This window comes from Nicotiana tomentosiformis, chromosome 2 (assembly GCF_000390325.3).
Source record: "Nicotiana tomentosiformis chromosome 2, ASM39032v3, whole genome shotgun sequence".
Lineage (NCBI taxonomy): Eukaryota > Viridiplantae > Streptophyta > Magnoliopsida > Solanales > Solanaceae > Nicotiana > Nicotiana tomentosiformis.
Window position 1 is genome coordinate 100835039 of NC_090813.1, and position 25809 is coordinate 100860847.

General features: G+C 39.3%; 1 protein-coding gene and 1 long non-coding RNA gene across 7 annotated transcripts in view; both read right to left on the reverse strand.

Moving 5' to 3' along the window:
- Positions 1-4090: 4090 nt before the first annotated feature.
- The window catches only part of LOC104121621 (transportin MOS14), a 98015-nt gene continuing 76296 nt past the window's right edge, over positions 4091-25809 (reverse strand). For all 6 annotated transcript variants that reach the window (XM_070195928.1, XM_070195927.1, XM_070195930.1 and 3 more), the window contains 6 exons: positions 25131-25223; positions 24615-24802; positions 22245-22356; positions 11067-11251; positions 10549-10665; positions 4091-4604 (listed from right to left, as the gene is read on the reverse strand). In XM_070195928.1, the coding sequence (XP_070052029.1) occupies positions 4380-4604; positions 10549-10665; positions 11067-11251; positions 22245-22356; positions 24615-24802; positions 25131-25223 (920 nt within the window). In that variant the 3' untranslated portion in view covers positions 4091-4379. The remainder of the gene's footprint in view (positions 4605-10548; positions 10666-11066; positions 11252-22244; positions 22357-24614; positions 24803-25130; positions 25224-25809) is intronic.
- Positions 5316-10540, reverse strand: LOC108946487 (uncharacterized). Its single transcript, XR_001970798.3, has 2 exons — positions 5466-10540; positions 5316-5413 (listed from the first exon to the last, which is right to left on the reverse strand). It is a non-coding gene; the product is annotated as an uncharacterized lncRNA (long non-coding RNA).

Consider the following 25809-nt stretch of genomic DNA (forward strand, 5'->3'; position numbering starts at 1 on the left):
GTATTTTAAGTAATTTGAGACAATTCTTAATTATGCGGGTAATTGATTAATTACTGGGTATCAGAACATTACCTAACTACCTAATAAATGGATAAAGATTAAATTCCCACCCCACCCCCACGTGGCAGCAAGCCACCTCTTGGAGAAGTGACTTTTAGTCAATTTTCAACTAATGTGTTAGTTACAGTACTTCATTTCTAACAATTTCAATACTACAATCAGATGGGATCACTATTTCATTTCTAACATTTTCAATACTACAATCAGATGGGAGGTTTGGTACTTTAGCAACGAAAGTTCTTACAAAATTCCTACAAAGTTCCTACAACCAGAACGTTAGAGATTTCCTACAAACAAAATTCTTGCGATCAAATCGATTCCAACAAGAATTATTAGAACCTTAGCAACGTAAAATTTTGCGGTTCTAAAGGAGTACGGTGCAATATTTTCTAAGAATATCATACGAAATTTTTCCCTACTCCAGGTATGTTAAGGCTATCCCTTCTTTCTTTTGGCATGGTCCAAGTAACGACACGTAAACGTAATGCTATTCCATAAGTGGTTTTACTCTTAACAGTTAAATAATGTCTATGTTATTCATTCCTGTAAAGTTATATCCAAGTAACGATACGTAAACGAAATGCTATTTCATAAGTGTTTCTACTCTTAGCAGTTAAGGACGTCTATGTTAGTTATTCCTGTAAAAGGATATTCAAGCATGTCTAAGTATGTTCCTAAGTCCCTATTGAGGTATATGATAGAGATGTTAATATTTATAATATAGTGATACACGCATCTTCATGCATATTCATTTACCATCGTGCTATGGCCGGTCGGGCAATTACCACCGGTCGGGCAGTTATGTATCATTATTTACCACCGGTTGGGCAGACATGCATATTCATTTACCACCGAGCTACGACCGGTAGGGAAGTTACGTATTTACCACCGAGCTACGGCCGGTTGGGCAGTTATACATCTACCACCGAGCTACGGCCGGTCAGGCAGTTACCACCAGTTGGGCAGTTATGCATTTACCAGCGAGCTACGACCGGTCGGGCAGTTACCACTAATCAGTTGGGCAGTCACGTATCATACGATATGGATAATAGTCTCAAAAAGAAGTATTGTATATATATGAGTATACTAAGTATGTATATACCGTGGCACTTCAGAGATTCAGGTTGATTCTTATATGTCTTTAATTAATGTTGACTTATTGTTATGTTTCAGTTCTGCCTTACATACTTAGTACATTATTCGTACTGACGTCCTTTTGTTGGGGACGCTGCATTCATGCATGCAGGTATATATAATCAGTTTGACGAGCCCTCATAGTAGACGAGATTGGCATTCAGTAAAGGATCGGTAAGATTCCACCTCATTCTGAGTGCAGCCGAGTCTATGAGTCATCGTGTTAAAGTTTTTCTACAGACTTATGGTAGGTCGGTACCCTATCCCATTTGATGTCAAATAATATTAGAGGCTTTGTAGACAGAGGTTCATTTTGTACAGTATGTCAGAGGCCTTGACGGCCCATATGTATTCATATTTTATGAAAGATGATTCATTGATACATCGTTTGCCCACTTATAGTTATACATTATGAGTTGTGGCCATGTTGGCCCTTGATAGTTACAGAAGAAAAAAACAAATGAGTTACAGAGTGGTTCACTCGGGTTAGTATGGCACCGGGTGCCAGCCTCGCCTCCCCAGGTTGGGGCGTGACAGTCGGGTTAGGTCAGATATAGGTGAGTCAAAAATGGATAATGTAAAAACGGATAAAATATTCGGCCTGACTCATATTTAGTACGGATAGAAAATGTATTAACTGACTAATAATATGGATATTCATATTATTCACTTCTTGAATATGGATATTCATATTATTCACTTTTGGGAGAATTTTTAGTCTCTCAAACTTTAGGAATCCTCAATTTAAGTCTTTGCAAATGTAAAAGTTAAACCCATTGGTTATCCATATTTTTTCCATTTTTAAAAATTTCATTATTCAACCCATTTTTTAATAGATAACATGGAATAACTATTTTTTTAATCCATTTTCCACCACTAAGCAGAACGACCAGCTTCAAAGCTTACCTTATCTAATTATGTACTAACAAACCAAAATGTTATAGGGCTGATAAATTGTAGAGCAAAATTTATTTATAGCCACTCGAGCTAAATTTATATCACCTGGTAGCTACAAAATGACCCATACAAGTTATAGCCTAAAAACAATAACAACGGCTAGCAACTGAAAAACCTGAAAGTGGTGCCACTGAGGAAAATTGGAGCCGCCGCGGCGAGAATTATTAAACATAAAGATAATAGAGGCAAGAGAGAAGGAGAAGGAAGCAAATCGGAAGACGATAATCAAAATGTTGAAACGCCGGAGCTTGTGTACGGACACTGTGAGTGAAACTGTGACGGCGACGACGTATCACTATATTCAAGAAACAATGACAGATTGAGAGACTTCATAGTTATATGCAGGCAACAAAATCTTATCTAGTACTCCAAGAAAGATGCACACAACAAAAAAAGGATCTTTTTCTTCCGTTTCCCTTTTGGGATTAGTCTTTTGTTCCAGAAAAATGATGATCAGGCCACAAAAAAAGCTAAAGGAACAAAGAGTTCCTAATCTAATACCAAAGACTGCACCTTTTTCTTTACAAAATTAAAACTTTTTCAAATTTTCATCTTGTAATTCAGTATATGCATCTCAATCTAATTAGACAACAAAACACTCTTTGCCAAGTCCTATTATATAAACTGTACACATAATTCTGAACAAATAAAAATTTCCAAATACTAGGAAAAAAGGGAATTGAAATTTAAAGGGTTTTTTTCAAAAAGAAAATAGAAACTCATCATCTTTTTCTTTTCTTTTTTCTTTATCTTTTAGCAAATTAACGGTGCATTGATAAGTAACAGGAAGAAATGGGAAAGCAAGAATCTTTTAGTGTTGTGTTTCAATGGAGTTGTAGGGTTTTGAGTTGGGAGTTTGAAGTCACGGGAAATAACAGTTTTATGATTGTTCTTTCTTACATAACTATGCATAACATTGAAATATATACAAAATAGACTGTCACTATACAAAATATATACAAAATAGACTGTCACTATATAATTTATATAAAATAGACTGTTACTATACAATATATATACAAAATAGACCGTCACTATACAAAATATATACAAAATAGATTGTCACTATGCAAAATATATACGAAATAGACTGTCACTATATAATTTATATACAATAGACTGACACTATACAAAATATATACAAAATAGACTATCACTGTATAATTTATATACAATAGTCTGTCACTATACAAAAAATATACTAAATAGTCTGTAACTATACAAAAAATATACAAAATAGACTGTCAGTTTGTCACTACACAAAAAATATACAAAATAAACTGTCATTATATAAAAAATATATAAAATAGACATTTCGGGCTATTAGATGTAATATGTTTGGGCCGGAGGGTTATTTCGTGTCAATGGGGAAAAACATGGACTATCAAAATTTTGAGGGGCCAGGGTAACTTTCTCATAAATTGTTGGTTGCAGTTCATTTTCTTTTGTCAAATCGCTAACAGTCGGAGAAAATCATAAACTCTCTACATTGTTAACTTTTGCGTAGTGGATTATCTTCACATTCATTGGCTTTCTAGAGTTTGATTTAATAAAAATTGAACAAGTAAAAAAGGGGAAGTCATAGCAAAAAATTTACAGATGCAGAAATCATTAGCTGTCCAGTACATTGGCATATACAATATTAGTGACTGGCGCAAAATGCATTAGTGTCATCCGAAGAACCAATTATAGTTGTGCCAAAGTCGACAACATTAACACCTGCTGGCTAGATTATGAATTATAACCAAGAAAAAAGGATTTCTTAATGCATACCAATTGTTCTAGACAGTAAAATTAAACTGGACAAAATTTTACCCTAAGTCACCCCTTTACTCTCTCCTCCCACCAATACACCCTTAAAAAGGTGGATCCTTTAGTGCAAATTCAGACATTAGATAAGAAAGTCTTAAAACCAAATAGTTGACCTTGGAAAGTAAAATTTGTGGAATAATTGTTATCCTCCATTTTATCTCTTTTTATGATTCTTTTACCCTACTATCCAATTACCATAAATGGGCCATCAGTGCCTTGTTGATATGTTATATATTACAAAATTAATCTCTATAGTTCAAAATTGGGGATACTGTACATTGGTACAAAGAATTCATAAATTTTCCAAGGACTTGAGACTCGTTGAGAAGGAAGATGGCTGCATTCCAGGACAAAACTCAACTTATATAGAATGAAGGTGCCGCAGTTTCAATATCTTTGACGCAATTGCTCAACTTTCAAGTAAAATTTGGTGAATTGCGATGTCCATCAGCAAATTCTCTGACTAAACGCTTCAGAATTCTCCCCCCTTTACCTTGCATATGCCCATAATCACTTGTTCCCCCAACATTACGTCTGCTCTCGATATAGTCTGAAGCAGCAGCAGCAAGTGCCTTCATCCAAAGAGGAACCAAAGACTCTAGTTCCCCCTGCTTTAGGTACTCAGCTGGTAAACTCTGTACCTGGAAAACGATTATGATCACACAAAAGAATGTCTTGATACAACTTTTCAAAAAACGAATATCTCAATGCAATTCTCCGAACTTACTGAAGTAGCTGGAAATAATACAATATATCTGGAGAAGGAAAAAGAATTAACCTACTAATGGAGTCAAAATAAGTGACAGACCAAGCACACACATATCAACAACAGCAACCTAGTGGAATTCCACATGTGGGGTTTGGGGAGGGTAGTGTGTAGGCAGACATTACCCTTACTCCGGAGGAGTAGAGAGGCTGTTTCTGATAGACCCTCGGTTCAAGAAGATGAAAAGAGACAGTGTAGCAGTAATAGCAGAGGAAGCAAGAAAGATAACACCAGCAACGCAATAACCAGAAAATAGAGAGAAGTAATAACAATAAGCAGTAACAATAACACAGTACTACAGAACACAATGGAGTAATATGGATACAACAAGAGCCACTAACATCCTAAGACACTACACTATCGGACTAGCCTACTACGACCTAGCCTGCAACCCTAATGAAGTAATATGGACGCAATTGAAAAGCCACTAGCAGCGTAAGACAAAACACATTCATGCCTCCTACCTCCTAACCTACAACCTTAATGCTCGCCCTCCACAACTTCCTATAAAAGGGTATGTCCTCGGGAATCTGAAACCGCACCAGGTCCACACTAAGCACACATAATAAAGCTAATATGTAAAATATCATAATAGTTATGGAAGGTCTGAACAATATGGTCAAAACTGCAAAAATCAATGGATGGATTAAAGGCTTTGAGGTATCAAGAATTGGAAACAACAACCTGGAGCTTACATATTAGCTTTATTCTGTGTGCTTAGTCTGGAAACAACAACCTGGAGATTACACATCTTCAATATGCTGGATAGACCCTAATTTTTTATGACGCAAAAGAGGAGCAGTTGAGATATTTGAGAATTATCCTGGTTTTGTTTGAAGGTATCTCAGGACTCCACATCAATTGGAAAAAGAGCCACCTTTTTCCAATTAATGTAGTACCTGAGATGGAGCAACTGTCACTAATACTGGGAGGTGTAGTAGGATCCCTTCCTGCTATCTATCTTGGCATGCCTCTAGGTGCTAAGTCTAAGTCCAAGGAGATATGGATGTCATTGAAAAATGTGAGAAGAAGTTATCCAGATGGAAAGCACAATATCTATCTATGGGAGGAAGACTGATTTTGATCAATTCAGTACTTGACTCACTTCCTACATATATGGTGTCACTTTTTCCCATCCCTGAAAGTGTAATTCAGAGACCGAATAGACTCATAAGATCTTTTTTTTTTGGCAAGGAAACCAAGAAAAGCTTATGGAGATCTAAGATTACAGAAGTGATTACTAGTTGGGATGAAGTTGAAACTAGAGCTGGAAACAGAGATAGATGGAGGATTGTCCCTGCATGTATATGGTGGACAATCTGGAAGGAGAGGAACTCTAGGTGTTTTGAAGGCGATAGCAATTCAGTGCAGAAGATCAAACTGAATTGTGTTCTATTTTATTTTTGGTGTAAACAGAAGTGGCCAGAAGATACTGTATCAATCATAGAAGTTTTAGAATACTGCTAGGATTGTAGATCAGTTAGTCTTTCCTTTTGTTTTCTTGTAAGTATGGTTTCAGTACAACCTATGTACTGTTATATATTAATACACACAAATATTACCATCTCAAAAAAAAGAAGCATAAATTATAGAGGACATATTTTTTTCGGTTTCGATTTTCCGGCTTATTCGGTCGGTTTGCGGTTAATGTTTTCTATAATTTCGGTGTTCGGTTCGGTGCTCGGTTTTACAACTTCGATTTTCGGTTAAACCGAAAAACCGAAGTTTTCATAGAGGACATAGTTTTCTCGACGGGCTACCCACAGATTGGGAGGAGCATATGGACAAAGTGAATCAGCTGCTTTCAAAGATTCCTCATTACAATAAGGAGTCAAGACATTATGAGTTAGATTTTAGAGATAGAGGAAGAGCAGGACTCAGAATCCAGAGCTCTAAATTGTAAACCGCATAGGGGGCTTAAATTATGGAATGGAGGGGAGTACAATTGTTATTCAGATGTGACTTTTAACTAAAGGTCTGTTCCTCAATTTCCTCAGACTCCAAATACTCATTAGATGTAATCTTTTCTTGTACTCTCATTCGAAGGTTTTAGTTGCAACTGGTTGCCGGCAGGCTGGATCAAATTTGGTCCCATTACATCCAAGTTTGAAAGAGATTATTCATTCTTTATTTTTTCGCTTTAGAAAAGGTACTACTTCGTGCCGGTTTATTGTCGTCGCAAAGTTTAGAGATAGAGGAAGAGCAGGACTCAGAATCCAGAGCTCAGTTAAGAACTTTCAAAGCTGTGCTGTACACTGTAAATGGAATTTTTGGAGCCTTTTGTTGTTCAACCTCTGAACAGCAAGTCATTGAATTGACTAAGTGTGTTCAGCAAGGCATCACGTGAAGTGGAATAGGAATCATTATTCATTGTTCAAAACCGACCGAATTGAACCGAAAATCGACCAAACCGAATTAGCAAAAACCGAAGAAACCGAACTAATTTTGGTTCGGTTATTGGTGCACCAAATAGAAAACCAAAAATCGAACAAACCGAACCGAACTTCATAAAAACCGAACCGAACCGGCCGACGTCCACCCCTACTTCCTCCCTTCAAGATGGTTTGGGCATACGAAGAGGAGAAACACAGATGCTCCGGTGGGGAGGTATGAGAGGTCGACCTTGGTTGGTCTGAAGAGGGTTAGAGGTAGGCCAAATAAGTACTGTGGAGAGGTAATTAGGCAGGACTTGGCGTTGCTCCAACTCACCGAGGACATGACCCTTGATAGGAAGGTGTGGATGTCGAGAATTAGGGTATAAGTTAGTAGGCACTAGGTAGTCGAGTGTGTCTTCCTCATACCGGTAGTATTAGTAATTAGCCTTATATTCGGTTATTGACAATCTTTATTACTATACATTTTCTTATTATCTTGCTGTTGATACTGCTTGTTCCCTTATTATCTTGATGTTGTTGGTGCTTGTTTTCTTAGTAACACTCCGAAAAATTTCGAAGTACTTAAGTGTAAAGCCCGGTAAAATTTATAAAAAAAATAATGTTTCATGGTGCCGAACTAAGTTTAAGTGTTTGAGGATTGTAGCGGCTCGGACGTTTTGGGTTGAACAATGCACCGGAAAGTAAAGGAAAAATTTTGGCGGAAAAACGCGTTTATGCGGTCCTTTATGCGACCGCATAATCACTCTGCGGGCCGCATAATGGCCGCAGAAGTGAGCAGGAGAGGGCCATTCTGGAAGCAGCTATGCGGTCGACTATGCGACCGCATAACAGTTATGCGGACCGCATACACAGACAGATTTTTGATCATTTTTGTCAGCGATTATGCGACCATATGCAGTCCGCATATCCATTATGCGGTCGCATATGCAACCGCAGAATCGTTCCGGAGCTCCATTTTTTGGGTTTTTAAAACCCGACCCTATTTCGTTAAATACACTCTTTGGGCCATTTTTGAGCTATAATTTGATATTTTAGAGTGAGAGAGAGTGCCCTAGAGTGAGAAGGTGTTCCTCAATAATTGATTATTCAATTCTTGCTCAAGTTTTGGAAGATTAAGAAGGGAAACTCACTAGGTCTTCATCCTAGAGGTAAGATTCTACACCCTAACTCTCAATTTCGAATTTTGTCTAGAAATGGGTAATTAGCAAGAAAATTGTTGGGCATGAGAGTTGTTTATTTTACATGCATGTGATATCAAGGGGTGTAGGAAGATTGTTGAACTAAGCATGGTAAATATTGGGTTGTGGGATGATGGAATACTTCATAATAGGACCTTGGAACCTTAATGCACACTTAGTGTTTGATAAAATGCTCAAATGAGCTAGAACCATGATCATCTTCCTAATTTTGGTACTATTTGTCATATTTCTAAAATAGATTGAAGTTGCTAAGAATTCTGGAATATTTCAAGTGTAAGGAAGTTCAAGGGAGGTATGTTGGCTAAACTCTTCTTTTAGAATTGGAATTCCCATTGTCCTTGTAAGTTCCAAGATGTTGATTACAAATCGAGTATTCCGATAAGTTTTGTGATAAAGATATATGTTCAATTCGTGTTTCAAATGCTCTTTATCATATTGCATTATAAATTGAGGATGTGTTCCAAACTATGGATTGTGTATCCACATGTTATAATTTCAAGTCATGATTTATGTGAAAGTTATTATGCCAAGTTGTGTAGAGATTGTGGTACACCTCCACCCGCATATATTGGGGTGAGGCGGCATGACCGCTTTGTGTGGGGATTATGGTACAGAGATTGTAATTGTGATACATCTCCACCCGCATATATTGGGGTGAGGCGGCATGACCGCTTTGTGTGGGGATTATGGTACAGAGATTGTAATTGTGATACATCTCCACCCGCATATATTGGGGTGAGGCGGCATGACCGCTTTGTGTAGGGATTATGGTATTGTGGGACTGCACCTCCACCCGCATACATTGGGGTGAGGCGGTACGACCGCTTTGTGTATAGTTTTGGTATTGTTGTGGCACCACCACCCATACATATATATTGGGGTGAGGCGGCATAGCCGCTTTGTGTTGGTATTGGTATATGCGATTCATTTCCACCCGCATACATTGGGGGTGAGGCGGTATAGCCGCTTTGTGTAGGTTCTTGGTACTGTGGTTATACATCCACCCGCATACATTGAGGTGAGGCGGCGGGGCCGCTTGAGTAGAGTTGTGGTATTGTACTTACACCTCCACCTGCATACATCGGGTGAGGCGGCGGGGCCGCTTTGTGTGAAGATGGTTACAGAGGATCTCATCTTAAATCATATAAATGATAGCTTGCTCTGGTTTAAACGGTTAGCTATATCATGCTATTGTCGCCCTGATTCATCATATTCATATTGTATTTCTAAATTCTTAAATTGGTGTTTGGTTTTCATACTATTCGACGGTACTAACGTCCCTTTTGCCGGGGGATATAGCCGGAGCCTTGTTGCCGGCATTATCATTGTACTCTTCCTTATCTATAGAGGCTCCGTAGACATAGTGTAGGTTGTATAATGGTGCTGGTGAAGTTAAACTCGTGTGTTGTGCTTGAATTACTATTTCCACTTCAGATTATGAAAAATGTGTTTGGAATTGAGACTTTAAAATAAAGTAACTGATGGTAAGAAATTGGTGTTGCAACATGATCACTATATTGGTTGATTAACGAAAACATATATATTCTCTTTATTCATGAATGAATTTGGGTAGTAGGAAATCTAATAGGCTTGCTCGGCCGGGTTCACTCGGTTGAGCGCCGGTCGCGCTCCTCGGTTTTGGGGCATGACATTCTTATTATTTTGTTGTTGGTATTGCAGGTTGTTACTGCTTTCTTTTTCTTTCTTTGAGTCGGTGGTTTATCGAAAACAACCTCTCTACCCTCAAGGTATGGGTAAGGTCTGCGTACACACTACCTTCCCCAAACCCCACTCGTGAGATTATACTTGGTTTGTTGTTGTTGTTGTTGTTGCTTCCTTCAAGAAATTTTATTGAAGATCAATGCTCAATTATTGTAGAAGAAATAATTTATTGAGTGCATGAACAGCAGGATCAGTTTTAAGTAACAGACTAGCAAACAGAATAAAGCTAACATGTAGAATATGCATAAATTATAAAAGTAGCAAAAGTGGACCATTTCATTAGCTCATATAAGTGCTGCCAGAATAATAAGCTTCCTTCCTTCAAGGAAGTGTGCAGAAGATCAATGTCTCAATTATTGTAGAAGAAACAATTTATTGAGTGATTAACAGCAGGATCAGTTTTGACAAAATAAATGAGAAGGCACTTCGAGGGGGTGGGGGGGGGGGAGGGAGTGCGAGGGGAAGGGGGAGGGAGAGGGAGAGAGAGAGAGAGAGGACTGACTGCAGAATGGAGCCATCCATGTAAGGAATCCCAGCAAAGATGAGCCTTCCAGGTGGTTCTTTCACTTAAACTGCACATAGCAGCCAATTGCTGCAAAATGGTTGCAGACTTGTGAACCTGTTGAGGGAAACAATAGCGTCAGCAAAAAAGACCATAAAGATCTCCAGAATCATCCTACTGTAGTGTTCGAAGGAAAGTTGTTCATCACTCCTGCTTTCCTTTCAAAATGGCTTGGGATGCTTCACCAATAATACTGAGCTACTCGATCGTCATGATAATATTTCCTAGTAAGAATTAAGAAAGGATCCGATTCTAGCAAAATTGTTTCAATACTAATAAATATAAAGTTTCACTTGCGTATATGACAGCTAAAGATTAATTCAAAGATAAGACTCTAGCAGCCTACGACATACTTGCAAAATAAATGCTTTAGATACAAAGCAAACTGCACCAAACTTGATTGCTAGCACTTCTTTCTATAGTATCTCGAGGAAAAGACATGAGCTGTTTCAATTTACCCTTGACATCGCAGAAACGCCAAGTAAAGCATACATTAGGTTTGACACGAGGCCGTCACCACTGTGAGATATGACTTGTATTGCCATAGCATCAATTGAACTATCAGAAATACCAACTATGCTTTCCAGTTCAGAACCATGTGCAAGGGATTCAACCAAAGCATTTAAGCCTGTCTCCAGGAAACCTGAAGCACAATATCAAGTTAAGAGTTTCTCATTTAGAGTTAAATAACACATCATCAGATGTAAACCGTACTTTACTAAGGTCAGAATCAGAAGAGAACTTCGATATCATGAACAGACCAAGGACTTAAAAAATAGTCTTCAACAGCCGTAACAAATTATAGTTGCACAAGTAGTACATATTTCATGTAAAACAACAACAAACCCAGTAATTTCCCACAAGTGGGATTTGGGGAGGGTAAGATGTACGCAGCCTTACCCCTACCCTTAGAGGCTGTTTCCGATAGATCCTCGGTTGGAGAACGGATGAAAAACGTAATAGCAATAAGTAGGAATAACAACAAGATAAAAATAAAACCGAAGCCAAGAAAACATTTAAACTCTAGGTAGTAATAACAATCTATGAATAAAAGGATATCATACTAACACTAATGCTAGCGAACTGAGTAAGACAGAGAAACGCTCGACTACCTACTAGCCTTCTACCCTAATCTTCATTAAGGTGCACTATTAAATGGACTGCACAAGATTTGGATTACACATAAGGATCTGATCAAGCTATTGCCATGTTCTGTTATGGCTTGCGGTTCTCATTCATAGCAGATTGTATTGGACATACTTAATGTAGCTGTGAGAATGCACGAGAGAAAAATCTATTTTTATTTACAATGATACAATGAGCATTATGTATAAGACATATTCTACTCCTACTATATAAGGGACTAGGACATATTCTACTCCTACAATATATGGGACTAGGATTATTTATACATAACTATCTAACACTCCCCCTCAAGCCGGTGCATACAAATCATATGTACCGAGCTTGTTACATATGTAACTAATACGAGGATCAGTGAGGGTCTTGGTGAAAATATCTGCAAGCTGATCATTCAATTCACTACGAGTCATGCCAAACAACTGAATAACTGTGCTGAACTTACCAAATCAGACTCGGGGAGACTGCTCTAGACCATAAAGTGACCAACGCAAGCGATATACAAGGCCGCTAGACTCCTGCTGAGCAACAAACCAGGTTGTTGCTGATAAACAGAAGTTGGCCGAAAAGTCGCCGGAAAAATTTGAAAATAGTGAGACTAAGCTGAATTCCACACTACAAAATAGGTTCTAAAACACCACCAGAAAATAGAAGCTTTTCTGGAAATCACTGTTCACGTCAGAAAAAAAAAATTCACTGGAAAAAATAAAAGTTAGTCAAAATTTTATGTAATTTATATGGGTAGGCTCGGAATCACTGAACGAGTAAGTTGTCCCGAAGAAGTTGTCAAAAAAGTGGCAGGAAAGGTTACTGTAGCTCGCCGAAACCCTACTTCTGGCGGTGCGTGGATGCGCATGACTTTCTGCCGGAGCGATTGACTAGGGTTTTGTCGCCTGAACAAAATGGTAGTGTTGGTTTTCGCACAATACTTACGGATGAGGAGATAACGCAAATCAATCTTGAGTTCTTGAGTCGTCAACCAGAAAGACGCACGGTGACTGACTTTTCTATTCAGATGGGACTGGAATTTCTAGGGTTTCGGATCTCATGGTGGTACTGGTATATGCACAGTAATACTGTAGCAGTGATGAACCCCGGGAACAAGACAAAGTTGTCGGAAAATTGCACGGCAATGAGATCTTTCATCCCAGATGTCGCTGGAATAACGCACAACAATAATTTTCTCACTGAAGCTTTGATACCATGTGAGAATGCACGGGAGAAAAATATAATTTTATTAACAATGATATAATGAGCCCTATATATAATACATATTCTACTCCTACTACATATGGGACTAGGACATATTCTACTCCCACTCCATATGAGACTAGGACATATTCTACTCCTTCTACATATGGGACTAAGATTATTTATACATAACTATCTAACAGTAGCAAGTTTCAACATTTAAGGTATTTTTTTGGATCGGTAAGTTTCAACATTTAAGATTGTGGGTTTACAGATATGTATAGTGTAGTCTTGTCCCACATTGGAAGAGGAGTAATATCTCCTTATAGTGTATAGCTATAAATAGGGACCTCTTGTATTGTATTTATCATCTAATATCAATAACATATTTTCTCCCGTGCCGTCTCACATGGTATCAGAGCATTAGTGAGAAAAGATCACTGTGCGTCATTCCAACGTTAACCGGGAAGAAATAACTTAGTCATCGTGCAATTTTTCCGGTGACCTAGGCTTGTCTAAGTGAAAGTCACTTTATGTCGGTGTTGTGCTAAAATCAACAACACCACGAGGTAGATCACCCTCCGACGACCAACCCCTGAAATGTTATCCGGCAGAAAAGCCGCCACGCTCCTCCACGCATCGGCAACAAAAACTTTTCCGGCGAGGGTTCCGGCACTTTCCGGCCATTTTTTGGCGAAGTTTCTTCAGGACAGTGTGCTCTCCTCAAAATTTCGAGCCTAACCATCTAATTCAAATCAAATTCTGACCACTTATATATTTTTCCGGCGTGAACAGTGACCTTTCCGGCCATTGTTTGAAAACATTTCTTCAGGACAGCTTGCTCGCAAAGAAATTCCGAGTCTATCCATCCTGGTTACGACAAATTACAACAACTTTGGAATTTTTCGACGAGCTACAGTGTTTCCGGCACAGACCAGTGTTTTATTTTGCAAATCACTTTCTGTTGGTGTTGTGCAAAACACAGAGTGATCAGCCTCGCTACGAGTCATGCCGAATTCCTGAACTTACCAAACCAAGCTCGAGGGAATTGTTTAAAACCATATAGTGACCTGCGCAATCTGCACACACAACCATTAAACTTCCTGTGAGCAAAAAAATCAGGTGGTTGCTCCATATAAACTTCTTCCTCAAGATCACCGTGGAGAAAAGCATTCTTAATGTCTAACTGATAAAGAGGCCAATGACGTACAACAACCATGGATAAAAAGAGACGAACAGATGCTACTTTAGCCACGGGAGAGAAAGTATATCCTTTTGCAACAAGACGAGCCTTAAGCCGATCAACCTGGCCATTCGGGCCGACTTTAACTGCATAAACCCAACGACAACCAACAATAGACTTACCTGCAGGAAGAGGAACAAGCTCCCAAGTGCCACTTGCATGTAAATGAGACATTTCGTCAATCATAGCATGTCTCCATCCTGGATGAGATAGTGCCTCACCTGTAGACTTAGGGATAGAAACAGTGGACAAAGAAGATATAAAAGCAAAGTGAGGTGACGACAGACGATGATAACTTAAACCGACATAGTGGGGATTAGGATTAAGTGTGGATCGTACACCTTTGCGGAGTGCAATTGGTTGACTAAGAGGAGACAAGTCCGCAGTAGGTGCAGAAGCTGATGTGGGGCGTGAATCACCTGGTCCTGATACTGGATGTGGACGACGATGATAAAGTCAAGAGTGGTGGAGCTGCAAAAGGTTGAACTGGATTATGCGGAGGAACTGGAGCTATATGTGGTGGAGCTACAACTGGAGCTGTAGGTGGTGGTACTGGAGCTATAGGTGGTGGAGCTACAACTGGAGCTGTAGGTGGTGGCACTGGAGCTATAGGTGGTGGAGCTGTAGGTGGTGGAGCTGGAGTGACTGAATCTCCAAAAGATGAAACTGGTAGTACCTCAGAAATATCTAAGTGATGACCTGAACCTGTGAAGTATGATTGGGTTTCAAAGAAGGTAACATCAACGGACATAAGGTACCGCTGGAGGTCATGAGAGTAGCATCGATACCCCTTTTGTGTTCTCGAGAAACCCAGAAATACGCACTTAAGAGCACGAGGAGCTAACTTATCTGTTCCTGGAGTAAGGTTATGGACAAAACAAGTGCTTCCAAAGATACAAGGTGGAAGAGAGAACAAAGGTAAGTGGGGAAACATGACAGAGAATCGAACTTGGTTCTGGATAGCTGAAGATGGCATACGATTAATAAGATAGCAAGATGTAAGAACTGCATCCCCCCAAAAACGCAACGGAGCATGAGATTGTATGAGTAGGGTACGAGCAGTTTCAATAAGATGTCTATTCTTTCTTTCAGTTATCCCATTTTGTTGAGATGTGTACGGACAAGATGTTTGATGAATGATCCCATGAGATTTCATAAACTGCTGAAATGGGGAAGACAAATACTCTCGGGCATTATCACTACGAAATGTGCGAATAGAAACCCCAAATTGATTTTGAATTTCAGCGTGGAAGGTCTGGAAAATAGAAAACAGCTCAGATCGATTTTTTATCAAAAATATCCAAGTGCACCTGGAATAATCATCAATGAAACTGATAAAGTAGCGGAATCCCAAGGTGGAACTGACCCGACTAGGACCCCAAACATCTGAATGGACTAAAGTAAAAAGTGACTCTGCTCGATTATCAAGACGCCGAGGGAAATGGGAGCGAGTATGCTTACCGAGCTGACATGACTCACACTCTAGAGCTGACAAGTGAGATAAATCAGATACCATTTTCTGAAGTTTTGACAAACTGGGATGTCCCAACTGTTTATGTAATAAATCTGGTGAATCAGTAACAGGACAAGTTGTAGAAGGAAGACAAGATTTGAGTCCATGTGATTTAGCAAGGATAAGGTAATAAAGTCCGTTTGATTCACACCCGGTACCAATGATCCGCCCCGTACTGCGTTTCTGTATAAAAAACATGATCATCAAGAAATAAAACAGCGCATTTAAGTGATTTCGCTAAGCGACTAACAACTATGAGATTAAAAGGACTATTGGGAACATAAAGGACTGAATCTAAAGGTAAGGAAGGAAGTGGGCTTGCTTGACCAATTGCAGTTGCCATGGTTTGAGACCCATTGGCCATTGTGACTTTTGGAAGAGATTGAGAATACGAAATAGTAGTGAAAAGAGATTTGTTCCCAGAAATATAATCTGATGCACCTGAATCAATGATCCAAGACTCAGAGGATGAAGATTGGGAGAAACAAGTCACGCTATTACCTGTGTCAACAACAGAAGCTATCTCAGAAGATGTCTGCTTACATGCTTTGTACTGAAGGAACTCAATATAATCTGCTAAAGAAATCATCCGACTATTCAAAGCATCGGTTCCTATGTCGCTACAATTTGTAGTAGTAGGGTTAACTTGAAATAGTGGAAATAACTCCTGTGAGAAAACTAAAAAAATAGCTTGAAAAACACTGTTTACAGCAGGGAAATACAACACTGTTCACGCCGGAAACACTATAGCTTGCCGGAAAATTCCAGAGTTGTCGGAATTTGTCGTAACCAGGATGGATAGACTCAAAATTCCCTTGCGAACAAGCTGTCCTGAAGAAATATTTTCAAAAAATGGCCGGAAAGGTCACTGTTCACGCCGGAAAAATACAAAAGTGGTCGGAATTTGATTTGAATTAGATGGGCAGGCTCGAAATTTTGAGAACACACTGTCTTGAAGAAGTTTCGCCAAAAAATGGCCGGAAAGTGGCCGGAACCCTCGCAGGAAAAGTTGTTGCCGGCGCGTGGAGGAACGTGGCGGCTTTTCTGCCGGATTAAATTTCAGGGGTTGGTCGTCGGAGGGTGATTTACCTCGTGATGGTGTTGGTTTTAGCACAACACCGACAGAAAGTGACCTTCACTTAGACAAGCCTTAGGTCACCGGAAAAATTGCACGATGACTAAGTTCTTTCTTCCCGGTTAACGCTGGAATGACACACAACGATCTTTTCTCACTAATGCTCTGATACCATGTGAGAAGGCACGGGAGAAAATATGTTATTGATATTGGATGATAAATACAATACAAGAGGTCCCTATTTATAGCTATACACTACAAGTAGATATTACTCCTCTTCCAATGTGGGACAAGACTACACTATACATATCTGTAAACTAACAGAGAGCAACATACTTTGGAGAGAGATGACGGGATGGTGGAATGATTATCCGGTTATGAGCAAGTATAAAGAGCTCCTCGCCAAGATATTGAAATTGTTGAAAGGGGAGGTAAGTGTGTGGAATAAGAAAGTGTTTAGGACGGTTGAGGTGAAAATGCGGGAGATCCTGAATGAACTAAGGGATTCGGAGACGGTTGGAGGGCGGGAAGAGTTGGAGGTAAGAGAGGAAGAGAGAGAAAAGGAATTAAAGAGGGTGTTAGCTACTTTGGCATAGCCCAAGAAACTAGTTGGAGACAAAATTGAGGGCGTTATGGTTGGAGGAGGGGGACCTTAATACTATTTCTTTCATAGGATAGAGGTGAAATAATAGGAGAAATTTTATGGAGACGACGGAGGTAGAGTGGGTGGTGTGAACAGGAGAGACAGTAAAAAAAGGCTATAGCAGGGTTCTACCTAAGTTTATTTAAAGAGATAGGTTGGAGACCAAAGCCAAGAGGAATACAGTTTAAGAAAATTTGGGATAAGAAAAGGGAGTGGCTGGAGAGGGAAAGTGGAAGGAGGAGGTGTGGGGGGCAGTAGAGAGTTATGCAGGTGATAAAGCCCTAGGTCCAGATAGTTTCACATTGGCTTTCTTCCAACAGTTTTGGAGCACGGCCAAGGGGGAGGTGTTGGAGAATGCGACGGTATTCTAAGAGGCCGAAGATTTTGAGAGAAATCTTAATGCATCTTTCATAGCCATCACCCCGAAAAACGAGGAGGTACGAGTATTATAGACCTAGTAGTCTAGTGGGAAGCATTTATAAGATCATTTCTAAGATGCTTTCCAGTAGACTAAAAAAGGTCTTGGATGAGACAGTGTCTACTTCATAGAAAGCTTTTGTGTAGGACATATTCTAGATGTAGCTTTGGTGGCAAATGATGCAGTGGACTCCAAGAAGGAAGCTAGTAGAACTGGGTTTGTTGTGCAAGCTAGATGTTAAGAAAGCATATGATCATATCAACTGGGATTCCTGGACTTCATTATGCTGAGTATGGGCTTCGAGGACAAAGGAGAAATGGATAAGATTTTGCATATCTACAGTCATATGCTTGATATTTGTGAATGACAGGCCTAGTAGATTTTTTGGTTACTCAAGGGGGTTGAGACGGAAATTCATTATCGCCGATGTTGTTCACATTAGTAATGGAAGCAACAAGCAGAATGATGTATTAAGCAGTGATGCAGGTACATTTGAGCGGCTTCTCGGCTATGTTTATAAGTCAAGGCATCATAACTCACCTTTTATTCACGAATGACACACTAGTATTTTTTGATGCCGATAGGAATCAATTGGAATAGAGGAAACAACCAAAAATCTGAGAAGTTCTTCCATCTACATTCTTTTTGCAATATCTGCTCCGCCATACACCTAAACGGATCTAGAATAAAAACATATTTCCGGCCATCTCATACATGTTCACCCCCAAAAACAGCTTTTCAAGTAACAAAGGTCCATCTCCTGATGTCTGATAGAGTGGGTCTTTCTGCTACTTGTTGCCCAAAGTACCCAACTATGCACCTTTTTAGCAGACCAGTATCCTTCATGCCAGCTAGCTCCGAGATAACAATATCTCCTTTGACTGTAGTGGTAGCTGATTCTCTGAGAAAGTTTGACTGCCATTTACAGATTTACTCTCTCGTAATGCTTTGGCATAGGGGTAGTTCTCATCAGTAATCCTGGGAGGCTCTGCAATGCTCTGTTGTGAATAGCATTTAATGAACCTTTTTATCTTAAAGGCTATGTCACTCCACCCCGCATTTAAAGCTAATTCAGGAATTATTATAACCAACCTCTCATCTCCCAGAAGTGACAAAATACTCATTTTTCTTCCATGATTGTTGTCCTTCCTAGAGCAGAAATATTCTGTTAGGTGCTTCTTGGTTTTCCATCCCCTAACCATATTCCTCTGATTTTTCGAGGCCTCTTTAAGGATGTTGCAGATCCATTCCATAATCTTTCTGCTTAATGTTGAGCGTCTTATCATATTGCAGCTTCTTTTCACCCAGTCATACCATACGTCTTTGTTGAAAGCCCACCTGGTGACGTCAAAAGTATAAAACCCACATTGAAGTAAATTCTATTTTCCTCCATGGGATCTATAGTAGCAGCTTGGCTAAGTAGTGAAAGAGAAGATGATTTAATCAGTAATCACAGTGGGTGAAAACTGGGTTTCAGAACGAAAGGAAGGAATTCCGGTAAGGAGACACCGGAAAAGGTAGTTCTACAATCCTAAGAAGTAGGAAAGAGAGTTCTCAGGAAAAGTGCCCGGGAGCATTTTATATTATTTTCTTTTTCATTTTTTAAAGTTTATTGTTAAGTTCTCTACTTTTTATGACAATTGTATACTGAGATTTTCCCACAACCACAACAAGAGTATTATCCCACACCGTGGAGTCTGGGGAGGGTAGTGTGTACGCAGATCTTACCCCTACCTTGTGAGGATAGAGAGGCCGTTTTCAATAAACCCTCGGTTCAGGAAAGCATAAGCACCACATTAATGAAAATATAGAAAAGAAGGGGCAATACCAAAAGCCATATAAAAGCAGAATAGAAACAACAAGACAATAAGGTGATCAACAATGAAAGAAAACAACGGCTAGTCATAAAAACCTACTACCAACAGAAAGCGAGACTGCATGCCAATACTACTATTATGAACACTATAGACTACCTACTCTACTACCCTAATCCTCGACCTCCATACCTTCCTATCAAGGGTCATGTCCTCGGTCAGCTAAAGCTGCGCCATGTCTTGCCTAATCACCTCTCCTCACCTTTCTTTGGCCTACCTCTACCTCTCCGTAAGCCCTTCAATGTCAACCTCTCACACCTCCTCACCAGGGCGTCTGTGCTCCTCCACTTCACATGACCAAATCACCTAAGCCGCGCTTCCCGCATCTTGTCCTCAATAGGGGCCACACCCACTTTGTCGCGAATAACCGCATTTCTGATCCTATCTAACCTGGTGTGCCCGTACATCCATCTCAACATCCTATCTCTGCTACCTTCATTTTCTGGACATGAGCGATCTTGACTGGCCAACACTCAACCCCATACAAGATCGTTGGTCTGACTACCACTCTATAGAACTTACCCTTAAGTTTCGGTGGCACCTTCTTGTCACACAAAACACCGGAAGCGAGTCTTCATTTCATCCATTCCACCCCAATACGATGTGTGACATCTTCATCAATCTCTCCATCCCCTGAATAATAGGTACTTAAAACTCCCTCTCCTAGGGATGACCTGCGAGTCCAGCCTCACCTCCGCTTCCCCTCCTTGAGTCTCGCCACTGAACTTACACTCCAAGTATTCTGTCGTGGTCCTGCTCAACTTGAAACCTTTAGATTCCAGGGTCTGCCTCCATACCTCTAATTGCACATTCACCCCGTCTTGCGTCTCGTCAATCATAGCATGCACCACGACACCTCCCCTTGGATGTGGAGCGTCAGTACGTCCATCACCAGAGCAAACAAAAAGGGCTGAGTGCCGGCCCCTGATGCAACCCCATCATAACCGGAAAATGGTCCGAGTCCCCACCCAACGTCCTCACTCGGGTCTTTACCCCATCATATATGTCCTTAATCAACCTAACGTAGGCAACAAGTACACCTCTAGCCTTCAAACATCTCCACAAAACCTCCAGCGGAACTTTATCGTACGTCTTTTCTAAGTCGATGAACACCATATGCAAGCCCTTCTTTCTCTCCCTATACTGCTCCATCAATCTCCTAACAAGGTGGATGGCTTCTGTAGTCAAACGCCCCGGCATAAACCCAAACTGGTTCTCAAAAATATACTCCTCACCCTAAGCTCTAGCACTCTCTCCCAGACTTTCATAGAATGGCTAAGCAACTTGATACCCCGATAGTTATTGCAATTTTGGATATCACCCTTGTTCTTGTATACAGGAACCATCGTGCTCCACCTCCACTCTTCGGGCATGTTCTTCGTTCTAAAAATAACATTAAGTAACCCATATCAAAATTATTACTTTATTAAAAAAAGGCATTATGTTTGTATAAGTTCTCTACTTTTTATGACATTTTTATACTGAGATGTTTTGACAATATTAACAAAATTATTACTTTGTCAGAAAGAGGTTCATCTATCTTGAGGAAGGGTCATCCCATGATATTATATCACAATAATATGATAAACTAAAATAAGCAGGAACGGTCGCTATGAGTATTGCTGAAGAGATGAGTAAAAAAGAAAATAACATATTAGCTAGGCGGCAACATACACTGGTCGCCATCGCCTACTGGTAGTGAAAGCTAATTTGTGAAAATAGATTCTACGCTAATAAGGTAAGTTAACACTCTATAATTAAATAAAATTATTCGAATATAAATGTTTACTTAAGGTAAAAGTCCTCAAGGGTCAATGACGCACGGTTCGAAACTCGGTGGATAATAGCCCGTCCTCTAACGTGTCCGCTTATAAACCAGTGAGATGTGTCTAACCCACACATCACAAGCTATGCTCTTACTACTGGACCAAAGCCCAGGGTTTCCCAAGATCAATGTTTTTAAAAGCAAAAATTGGAAGAAAAAAAACAAGGTCCATGGGGCTTAAAGCAAAAAGCAAGAAGTGAAGTGCACCATTTACTAGAACTAAAGAATATTAAACATCCATGATTTAGTACAATTAAAATGAAATTGTAATAAAATAACTAATTTTAACATCCAATATACCATAATCGCGATATCCAACCCTCAAAGTTGAAATTCAAAGAAGCGACAAGTTCTCATTAGAGTAACTTTGTGCACCATTGTTTGAGGTACAAACTTCTCTATAGCACATGGCTTTACCCATGAAGCAATAATTCTTCGCTTCGCATTCCTTTATTGCTTTAAGTGACAAAGTGATAGATTTCAGCAATACTGCCCAAGATATCCTATAAAATATTCTATAAACTTTTTCTTATTCAAGTACAACAAATCTAGACATATATGAATCTAAGCACATATTCTCTTGATATTCTAACAAACATCAATAGCATGTAGAAAATCGGGTGCCACAAAATGCAAAAAGTTAATGAATTGTGAGACAAAGTTAAAGCAGGATATCTGATGGGTGGGGGGCGTCAACTCATTTTCCTGACTTACATGACATAAAAGACATTGCTGCTAGTGCTGCGCCACGATGCATAGCAGTGCAACATATAGCTGCCTTTTGAAATGATAATTCGAGGATGGAGCCAGAAACTACTAACACTTCCTGAGCACATCCAGAAAGAAGGTGTCAAATTCACAAGTTGTTTTTTCAATTACGAAAACAAAATAACAAAGTTCGTGCTCTCTCATCTTTTTAATTTTAATTTTTTTGAAATAAGCACCTGCATGCAGGTAAACAATAATGGAAAGACCACAAATATTGCTGCCATATTGGCATGAATAGGAAGAGAAGAAAAACAGATAAGATAGACGAAGAATTTTCAAATAGCTAGTAATCATTAGGTTTAATCAAAATTTGTGGTTTTCTCTAAGCTAGTACGTCTTGTGCTTGATCAATTTGGACAAATAAAGTTTACTTTGGTTTGCCATGGTAAGGAAGCAGCACAGCTGGGTAAACAAGTGGAAGAAGGAAAAAGGACTTTCATAAAAAACCAAGACATTAGCATTGCAATCATAACTAGACATAATACAAGATCCTGCGGATTCCAGGAAAAATAATTGGGTCTGGAGACTAGCCAAGGAGTTGGAACACGCTGGTTTGCCTACATCTACAGGAATTATATCCGTCAAATGGATAACACAACTGCACCGTAAAAGCTGCCTAGATTCCTAAATGGCTGATAATCATACTCAATATCCATCAGGTGAAGGAGGTGACATGGGGCATAGAGAGAAAGGATACAATGTTCCACCTACAAAGACGTACTAATTTGACTAACGTTATACCTAGATTGGGAATACCCTAGTAGAAGAGAACACGGATATAATCGAGTGCGGTTCAATTTGAAGTGTGCACTTTGCTTCTTCACTTAAGGCCCAGTTTTATCCTTGTTTTTCTCCTTTATTCAGCTTTTAAGTCAAATTTAAAAGTGACTGCTGCTTACTCGGAGCGCTTTGAGCCTTTACTGAACGAAACAGACGCTGCTCTGAAGCTGTTCCGTTGACACCTATGTGAAGCGAGGACCCGTTGCTCTTATTTGCAGAATAGCTGTATACAACAGCGAGATTGCTTTTAATAACACAGTTTGATATCAAAGGTCCAGGCTCCTCCCCTGAATTATCCAGTAACTTTTGACACTTTTATCGATGGCGAATATGAAGTTGAAGCATCTGATCAAGGGGGAACAATTCCAGCAAGAACAATGGTAGTTGCTTTGCCTCAATATAACAGGAAGCACGATCATTTGACGAGAAAGAAAGGGGCGGATGAAGAGGAAAACGATCTGGAGCATATGCATGAAGTGCAAAACTCGAGATTGAAGAAAATGAAACCCCAGTAAACAGAATTATGCAATGTCTCGAATATGAAACTGCATGTACCAGGTCAAATAAGTGGGAAATGGTCCATATGTTTAATCTTAATCTATATTGATAAGCAAACTGGAGTTACCTGGAACTACCTAGAAGGGTCCAGTAGGGAGCTTTAATCACGTGGGAAGGTTGTTCTCAAAGCCAGAAAGAGTCTGAATTAGATGGAGTCTTGGGAAATAGTTTCTGTTTGCGGGGAGGAAGTTGGGAAGTGGAAATTTGCTTTTACAAGGTGTTAGAGACTGGAAATTGGAGGAATGTCAAAGTGGACGAGGAAGGAAATTCTCGAATTTGTATTACTTTTTAGAGTGTCTTTCATAGGTTTGCGGAAAGAGTTATTGAGGTACTGTAGGACATAGAACAAAAATAAATGTAAGCAATGATGAGAAAGGAAGACATTTTTGGGAGGCGAGAAACACGAAGCACAAAACAAGCAACGGACCTACAGTTAAGGTTAAATGACTTGTTTGAAAAAGATCATGGGCAAAGGTAAAAATGGGTCGAATTTCCCTTGCACTTTGTGACTGAAGTCTAAGTTTGTTCTTTAGCTGCTGCAGTAAGCCCATAAAGGCAAAAACGAGTCACTTTGGTAAAGACAGGGTCGGAACGAGACACTTAACCGAGGACAAACTTGTTCCATTTTGCATAGTCGAGGGACACTTTTGACTCTTTACCCATTAATAAAAGTATAAGGGTGATATAAGAATAAAAAACTAAAACACTAAAATGTTAAATCATCAGATATTAACATGTAACAAAAACATGCAGGTGGTTGGGATCTTTTAACCCGAAGGAATGATTTTTCTCATATTTCAGTGTTATGTGAGAACTAACTTTTTAATTAAACCTAGATTTTTCAAAGAGCATGTCTGGTTTCATTATGTTCCTGATTTAAGCATTTTTCCTATATATGTTTAAACCTTGAACAAATATGATTTTTTCATTAATTTTGTTATCATATCTATACAAACATAGGAAAGAGGTAACCAAAACCTTTGGAGAGCAGCGGACAAAAATAGATGTGAAATTAGCAAAGGCCTCGACCATATCAGGCTCTTGATCACATATATATGAGGAAGTAAGAGCCATAATTGATGTCGACTTGGAAAATCTTTCAAAGATGCTGACAAAAAGATGTCTGTATTCTTCTCTACTGCCAAATTCCTCAATGAGAACAGAAGCTGCAAAAGTTATTGATCAGCTGAAACAAAGGTAGTTGTATTGGAACTCAGCTAAGTTGCCAGTTGGCAACTCTTACGACTATCAAAAGAAGAAAAACAGATTCAAGCAGACAAAGCCACAATGACCTAAAACCATTTCCTGGTATAAATTTCCGCAGCAAAAAGACTAGTTAAAGCCATTGCTTCATTATTGAAATTGAGACTTGTTTTAAGAAAATTTCCGAGATACAATGATACTGCTTCTGCAGAAGGGCACAAGGGAAGTAAATACATCTAAGAACGAAGAATTGTACATGTCAAAGCTTTGAAGCAATTAATAACACTCTACCTGCTCTTATGTAGCAATCATGACTTTGGAATGATACAAAGTTAGTCGACAAACAATTTAGCACTCTTGGCAAAACAAACGTGAAGTGCTGACCTGCAAATGTAATGCACTCAAGCAGTAAGGAATTATGTGATCAAGGTCTCAAAGTTCTCTAGAAAAGTACTACCTACAAGAGAATACTTCAGTAAATAACTTGTCCTTGTATAGGTTCGGAAACCTATAATACACCCCCCCCCCCCCCCCAAATTTAAATTGCTTATATGTGTACTTGTTAATATGTGCGGATGTGTGATAGAGTGGGGGTGGGGGATTTTTGAGGTTTTGGTGGTTGGATCTTATATTTCTTGACTAGAATTAATTGGTTATCTCGTACTGATGTTAAATTGACAAGATACTACCGTGGGTGACGACACTTGACGTTTTGATGCCGTAACTGAGGTTTAAGGTGAGTGGGAACCCTCTCTTTGGGTTGTTTTTCTGGGATTAATTGTGCTATATCTAAATATGATCCTATTTGTTGTGTGGGGACATGCTTGTATATGCATTTGACTAGTTTTAAATGTACATGAGACTAAACATATGTGGTAATTATATCACCAATTACTTGTTGTAAAACATGTTGTACTTGTACTTACTTGATACACCCTATAAATGATGAAAGACGTTCTTGTAGATGACA